Source organism: Hyperolius riggenbachi, chromosome 1, assembly GCF_040937935.1.
Source record: "Hyperolius riggenbachi isolate aHypRig1 chromosome 1, aHypRig1.pri, whole genome shotgun sequence".
NCBI classification, from domain to species: domain Eukaryota; kingdom Metazoa; phylum Chordata; class Amphibia; order Anura; family Hyperoliidae; genus Hyperolius; species Hyperolius riggenbachi.
The window spans coordinates 548,825,350-548,833,614 of record NC_090646.1 but is presented as its reverse complement, the minus strand read 5'-3'; the positions used below and the strand labels follow the sequence as shown (position 1 = coordinate 548,833,614).

At 44.3% G+C, this 8,265-nt stretch overlaps 1 protein-coding gene across 3 annotated transcripts in view; it reads left to right on the top strand.

Moving 5' to 3' along the window:
* Window positions 1–1,936: 1,936 nt before the first annotated feature.
* Window positions 1,937–8,265, top strand: part of KCNN2 (potassium calcium-activated channel subfamily N member 2) — a 24,778-nt gene continuing 18,449 nt past the window's right edge. For all 3 annotated transcript variants that reach the window (XM_068271678.1, XM_068271679.1, XM_068271677.1), the window contains exons 1-2: window positions 1,937–2,807; window positions 3,572–3,667. In XM_068271678.1, the coding sequence (XP_068127779.1) occupies window positions 2,031–2,807; window positions 3,572–3,667 (873 nt within the window). In that variant the 5' untranslated portion in view covers window positions 1,937–2,030. The remainder of the gene's footprint in view (window positions 2,808–3,571; window positions 3,668–8,265) is intronic.

The following is an 8,265-nucleotide window of genomic DNA, read 5'->3' as shown; positions in this document are numbered from 1 at the left end:
TCGTTTGTACCGGCGGGTGGTTCGTAAGTCGAGGACTACCTGTATACTAATAATAATGAAAGTATTACTAAGGCATTACTTGTGCAATATTCTTTGAGTAAAAACATGAAATCATTGTCAGTGAATCATTGGGAAGGTAAATTATCATCCTATGTTAACATTTAATTTTTAATACATACAGCTGTTTTTGGGCACCCCCTGTTGTTTCTTTTATAATTTAACTGGCTTCCACTCAAAATTTGGCTCAAGACCGTGGAACAAACAATTCTTTATGAGCAGGAGACACAACAACAGATGTGAATTGTTACCTACCTTCTTAAGGTGGCCACTAATGATCCAATTTCTAGCGAAAAATCGTTCGAGCGATCAGAAATTCTGATCTGAAGTGAAATCATTCACTACACCATCAACGAACCAATCTTTGCTTCCTATCTATCACAGCTAACAAGAAAATTCAAATTTTGGTTCGTCGAAAATCTAATCGGACGACTGATTTTTTAATCGTCTGTAATTGATTGCGCCCATCAACTGATCCAACCAATCCGATCAGAATTTCTGATCGCTCGAACGATTTTTCGCTAGAAATTGGACCGTTAGTGGCCACCTTTAGGCTGGGTTTACACTGAGTCAGTTGCTGTCAGTTATAATGCAACAGAAAAACCCAGGAGAAGGTAATGACAGTTTCCCAGTGACTTAGTTCACATTATATGCAGTTTAACTGAAATGTCATAATGCACTGCTATGGAAATTCTGATCAGTTAGTAACACAACAGTTTTTCAGATAACAATGTGAAGGAGGCACAAAGTGTTGTAGAAAATTGTGGGTGCTACATGTTTCTGGACCTGAGGAGAACAAGTGGAGAGTAATATACTTAAAGGGGACCTGTTCAATGAACAGTGTCTGGTTAATCACCCACTTCACAAATACTGTAAAATAAAACCCATACAAAATAATCCAGAGACAGTGTATTGCCCCATAAGAGTTTGCCACTGATGTTGATATAAGAGAAATAGGACTGCAGTCAGCGTGTTGCACAGTTAGAGAAAAAAACATAGCCTGTACACATAACATGCAATCATGTATATTCCAAACACATATACAGTGTAGACAGAAAGATATAGACAGAACATGTCAATTATGCCTGGTACACACAATTTCCTGTCAGATCAATGGGTTGAATCGATAATTCCTGAGGGGTCCTATCAGGTGTATGATCATTTTTCTAATCGCTTCTGTACAAAATTGATCAGAAATCTGATCACACTACCTTGAGTGTATTTAAATATTCCTAAGAACATTTCACACTTTTTAGCATTTTGTAGGACATCCTTTAAAGTTTCAGTCTGTATACAAACCATCCTGTAACTAACAAGTGCTAACTATCCCATTAATTTGTACAGTATATAGAGTATATTTGCCAATGCATTCATGTGAATGACTAAAATAGTTACAACTGTGAAATGCAAGAGACGTGCTAATAAAGTATATCTGTATATTTTGCAGGGATTACACGTCTTCGTATCTTCTCTACAAGAGAGAGCTGAAAACCTGATCCGACCTTTCTGCTAGCAGAGCACATTTCTGGAAGTTGCAGCCAGCGAGCGGCAATCAATCACACGGGCAGCAGCAGCAGCAGCCCAGGGATGCACCGTGCCTCTGGTGATCGCCCATCTAGCCTCTGCTGATCGGCCACACAGCACCTGGCAGCAGCCGAGGATGAGTGACAGGCACCAGGCAGACATGTGTGGACAGCGGCGGCCGAGGGTCAGCCAGCGGGCGCACGTGGCACACTCTACACTGATCTGAGGCGCACCAGCGGCAGCAGCTCACCCAGCCTGAAGCCCCGCCCAGGCGCGACGTCATGCCCGTTGTTTTGGTCCGCCCCACCAATCGGACGCTTCGGTTTGATTCTACGGGTGCCGAAATGGGCCCTTCCTCTCGAACTGAGGAGGACTTCCCCATCCCTGACAGAACGCATTGCGCTGGGTCCAGCGCCTGGCGGTCCTCCTGCAGCTTTAACAGTTCTGACATGGAAACATCGCTGCAGTTCCAGCACGGCTTCTACCCAGAGCAGCAGCAGCAGCAGTACAGCCCTGACGAGCAGCTCTTCTTCCAGCAGCAGCATCAGGACGCTCCGTGCCTTCAGTGCAACAGCTGCTCCAACCTGCCCCTCGTGCGCACCTCTTCCCCCCGCACTTCCCCGCTCTCCTCCGCCTCCTCCCGGCAGGGCAGCCAGCTGAACGTGAGTGAGCTGACGCCTTCCAGCCATGCAAGTTCGTCCAGAGCTCCTCAGCAGCAGCAGCTCCATCAGCCCAGCGCCCAGCAGCAGGCGAGCCCCAGCAGCAGCAACGGCCAGCGCCGGGAGAGCAACCCCTTCACGGAAATAGCCATGAGCAGCTGCAGGTACAACGGCGGAGTCATGAGACCGCTGAGCAGCCTGAGCGCGTCCCGCAGGAACCTCCACGAGCTGGACTCGGAGTCGCAGCCGCTGCAGCCCATCTCCAGCAGCAGCAACGCCGCCGCCGCCCCGGAGATCGTCGTCTCCAAGCCCGAGCACAACTCCAACAACCTGGCGCCCTACAGCGCGGGCAGCAGCAGCGGGCAGGCGGGCGGGGGGAACAACGGCAGCTCGGGGGGCAGCAAGTCCAGCAAGAAGAAGAACCAGAACATCGGCTACAAGCTCGGGCACCGGAGAGCGCTGTTCGAGAAGCGCAAGCGCCTGAGTGACTACGCGCTCATCTTCGGGATGTTTGGGATCGTGGTGATGGTCATAGAGACTGAACTTTCTTGGGGAGCCTATGACAAGGTAAAGCCAGGGCTTCCCGTGTGCGCCTGCAGTCCTGACCCCCCTCCCTCTCCTTCCCATGTGAGCCGCATGAAGTTTGCTGCACTTCCTGGAGAGTTTGCCAACTTTTCACCACTTCTGATGTGCATGAGAACGCTGCCCAGCGTGAGCCTAGCTAAGGGATTCTGGTGATTTGTGTCACCTATAGGAACTGATTACTGCTAGCAGATGTTAGAGTGCTAATGTTTATGCCTGAAATATCAGAATGTGGTACATACGCGGATTAGGATTAGAGCCCTTAAGTGGCACAATATAATAGCGGAATGTCAGATCACAGTGCTCGAAGATGTTCCTGCTGGCTTTGCTCCATGACATGTTCAATCAGAAAAAGTCTCATTATTTGAACCAATTTGGCTGGTCTATCTAAAGAATACAGGAATTGTTTCTATTAGACACCTTATAATTAGTCACTCCTTTGTCTAAGCCTCTGGAGAGAATGACAGCACTTTGCTGGAGAGGCTGCCTAAGCCCAAGTGTCACTTTCACTGAGAAATGGCTTGGGTTATTTGCATGCCCCCTGCGATACAGTTGTCCTGACAGCTGTCCTTTCCCTGTAGTTTAGACTCAGCTTTGTATCCCCAGGAGGACAGCCCCAGCTGCACGCAATGATTCCCTGTACGTAAACTTATCCGTGTGTTTTCGCAATGAGTTATCTTGCAGTGACAACTTTTTTCTTTTCCTAATCTGTTGTGTCTCAGCCAAACTGAAACGTGTTTCTGTTGCAGGGATCGCTGTACTCATTAGCTCTAAAATGCCTTATAAGCCTTTCCACGATTATTCTGCTTGGTCTAATTATTGTATACCACGCCAGGGAAATTCAGGTAAATTGCCTTTATGTCACTTCTGTTTCTGATTTAGCATGTACTGTGTTTGATTCGTAAATGCGAGTGATTGTTTACCTTTCTGTGTGTGTTTGCTGAATTTACACCAATGAGTATCAAGTATAACTCGTGACTTTTCTCCGCGTGTTTGCAGTTGTGATACACAACAGCTTATGTGCATTTCAGCCCTGCCGCTTATTTCTCTGTCATCCCTGTGAGATAGAAAAGCTGTACATCCCTGTGAGATAGAAAAGCTAGTACTGTACAGTATTATTTATGTAGTATTTTGTTCTTATCATTGCATTGTTTGAATATGTACATAATTTCGAGATGCATAACTAGGGATGACGTTAAATTGTGCGCTGTTTGGTGAATGAACTTTAGTTCACGCACGAAGTGTCGGTAATCACTGTCTGTTTCAAGAGGAAGACTTATTTATGTGACAGTTGAGTGGTGTTATGTGGAGCTCTGAGCTTGACTGAAAGCATGTTGCTTTGCAGGTTTCTTGTCTCTCTAAGTGTATGTTTTCTAGAAAATCACAATATGGTTTCAGTTACTTTGGAAGTACAAAATTCTGATCGTTTAATCTTCATAAAAGTCGTAACTGACTTCAAACTTGTGAGAATTCCGGAAGCATGGTAGACTTTGAATTAAGATTTGACAGCGCTGTATGCAGTTTTGTATTAGAATAATTCATACATCAGTCATGGTAAGATAGTTGAATGGACAAGACAGTTGTTCTGGTCGATTTAAAATTCATTATGAACATCCTTAAACTTGAACTTATACCCTGCAGAGAAAGGTGTATTTTACTCATTGAGGTGGCTTAACAAGAAAGCAAAGACAGCATATTTGCAATTCCCAAGAGCAAGAACTAGACTTAAGCTGTTAAATAAGAATTCAGACTTGTTACCACCAACAACTGCTTCTCCTTTACTCCAGTTCTCTTTGCAACTTTCTTGGGAAATCAAGCGAAGTGGGACTTATTTATCAAGACACTTGCAAGGACTACTGGAGCAAACATGGAGGAGTTGCACAGGGCAACCAATTACATCACAGTTGTTAAGTGGAACAAATGCCTGGTTGCTCTGCGCAACTAGTAAGTTTTCCTCCAGTTTGTTTTGCACCTGTCATGATTAAGCCATCCCATTCCGTCCTTTTTCACTAGGACGATATTTGTTTTTTTTTGTATGTCCAAATTATGATGCTTGTATATCAAGCGGTTGGTGAGTGATATACCCATTACATCTTCTTTACAAAACCATGATTTTTTTTCACCTAGCCCGATGGTTCTTTAAATGTCCCTTCAGATTCATAGAAAAGGTGAAAAAATAAAACTAGTTTTGTATAGTCTTCAACAGTTAATTACTAAATGCTATTGAAATATAAAGGCACAAGATGGCTGAAATGGGGATACAGAAAAAGAAAAGGGTTCCATAGTTAAGTCTTTGTAATTCACTATTGCTAAACTGTGACACACATATCAAATAATTTTCTTTATTATCCGTATCAAGGTGCATGATACACCTATCAAGTAACACTTAACAGGATAACTGAGTGTGAAAACAGAAGGGACAGGTGCAGAGGAATAGAGTGTGCCGTATCTATTGCTAGTAAAATGAGTCGAGAGGCTTTCCTTTATGTGCGATTGTTTATTTTCTGCATCATCTATTTACTGTGTCAATCAGTTTTCCAGCTCAGTGCCTTCTATGCTGATTGTAGGATCTTCGTGGTGCATGAGAAACACACTGAAAATTCCAGCACATAAAATATACATAAGACTCGCAGATCCAAACCACCTACTAGAATGATATGGTGTTTTTGAGGAGATATTACTGCCACGGATTCATTCGCCTCCTACCAGATAAAGTGCTTGTGCACTGGATACCTTGATCTGTGTATTCTTATTAAGAAATGGTCTGCAGATCAAGTTTTAAAGTTTAATTTTGATGAGCTGGGCATGATGATTCAAGATTGGGTAATATATCTATGCTGCATTACACTGATTGCTTTCTTGAGTAATTGGTGCAGGGTTGATTTATTTGGTGTGAGTAAAGCCTATGCATGACATGAGTGTTCTTTGTACTGTGCCCTGTGTCCACCAGTGCGATTCAGCACCACTAAACACTGCTGTGTCTAGCAATGAGAATTCAGCACCATGTACATCTCCTACGTCTATCAGAGAGCAATCAACACCATGAATAGCTCATATATCTACCAGTGAGAATTCAGCACTGTGGATAGCTCCTATATATCTCCAGCAAGAATTCAGCACCATGAATAGCTCATATATCTACCAGTGAGAATTCAGCACTATGGATAGCTCCTATATGTCTCCAGCGAGAGTTCAGCACCATGGATAGCTCCCGTATATCTACCAGCGAGAATTCAGCACCATGGATAGCTCCTATGTCTTCAGCGAGAATTCAGCACCATGAAGAGCTCCTATATGTCTTCAGCGAGAATTCAGCACTATGGAGAGCTCCCCGGGCCAGCATAGGCACACACAGCACTTGCTATTCGCAGTACTGTAACATGAAACTGCTCTCGTTTTAGACTCAGTTTGACATCTTTGATGTGGTGTAAAAATGTCACGTTGAAGATATTTTTTCCCGAGCACGTACACAGCAGAAAAGAGCATTTAAATGCTATGGTAAACTCGGGTGTTCAGCTTTCTAAGATGTTTTCAAAATGAATCGCGTATCGCTAGAGGTGCTGTTGCCATAAAACTGCTGTGCTTTCATCTTTAGCTGGAGACCACTTAGCGCACAGCGGCTGGAAGGGGGATTCCCTGTCCTCTCCCACCGCTGTTACCGCAGCAGCTACATGCTTCAGCTGGCAATCCGAGGTGCCCCCTCGCTTGGAGAGATCCTTGCATTATTTATGTCTTCGAAGCTAAATATAGCCGCTTTCATTCGCCGAGTGAGCCCGCAGATTATTAATGAGCCTAGAGGCGCATTCCGGGGTTACCCCGGCTAGGAATCACCGGGCTCTTCCAGGCTGCCTGTGCTGCTCGCAGTGCGCATGTGCAGCGCCGCAGTGCGTGGGAAGAAGAGCTCTGGAGGCAAACGCTACTAATCATCTGTGCAGACAGGAAAGAGCAGGGTAAGGAGGGGGGCAGCCAGGCAGTGGAGGTTTTCTCTGATAGTAATGTACCCTTGTGTGGAATTATTTATCTGCCTGGTTATATTATTCTAGTATCCAGCACAGAATGTGAATCTTGGCTGGGGGAATTCCCTTATGATTGCCGATCTGCTAGCAGGGATTGTGTAAAGCTAAGGTGACTTATGCATAAAAATAAAACATGACATATAAATTCCACTATCAGGAACGATCAGGAATATCAAAAAGAAATGCATAGATGTCACTGAGGTTTTTTTTTTTTTTTTTTTTTTAAGACATCTAGTTGCTTTTTCAATATGTGAGACACTGCTGGTTGATGATGAATGTAGAGTTTTAAAAGCAAGTTGTTTATCAGGGAACTGTATAGCTGCACACATGATTAGGCTGCCAGTTCCTTCTTGTCTAGTTCTAAATATAGGAAATAGTGGTTGTAGCCTATTGGTCACAGCTAGCAGTTGTTTGGGTGCCAGGGTTAGTGTTAGGAATTAGGAGGGGGTGGTTGGGGATTGTTTTTGGCACTAGAAATGAAAGGTTTAAGCAAAAATGGGTGCCAGGTAAGTAAATGGTAAAATATTGATAATGTAAATTACAGATTTTTTTTATTAATAGTGACATCACCCAGTGCTCAACACAAGTGGCTGCACCCCAACATGTATTCAGCAATGGACTCAATCAATAAAGAGCTTACATTACACATGTCAAACTCCAGCCCGCGGGCCAAATCTTGTCCTCAGAGCCATTACATTTGGCTCTCAAGTGGATTCCCCACTTTCCATTAAGTTTGGCCCCTTCCAGACCTACAAGGGGCCCAATGTTGGAAGAAGTTTCTATTCCTTGTCCTGAGAGACTGACAACTAAGGGCACGGAGAGAAAAAAACACTTTCTGCTCTCTGCACAATTATTCTAATGACTGCATCTGCACTGTAAACAAATCATACAAAGTTTTGCAGACAACATTTCTAGACAGTCCCTGTTAAGTGTGCAGCAGGCTCTTGTGTACAGCGCCCTGTTCCCACCCCCCCTCCACACCTTTACCAAGTGCTCTAAACTGTAGTGATGCTGGAAAAGTCTGCAGAGCCAGTTCTACTCCATTAGAGATGGTCAGAGTGAGTGTAATAAGCTGTGACTGGGAGCACACGTGTCTCAGTTTTCTGTATGTGCTTTCTGCATGCCACGTGTCTGTGTGTGTGAAAACATGCATGTTTTATCACGGAAAATAGTAATTGATAGAGAAAATGCATTCAGTCAGTGCTTCACTGCTGTTTGTTTTTATCTCCATGGGGAAAAGGCATTCAAGTGTTCACTTGCCAATTGGATAACAGTAGTTCTCAGTTTACCTTTGCAGAAAACGAGGGGGGGGGGGGGTGGCGGTGATTTCTAGTTACATCCCTGCATGTGTGTATTAAACTATACACTCCTAATACAAATGCACGCTGGGGATACGCAAGAGTGCTCTCACAAAAAGTGAGAAGGCT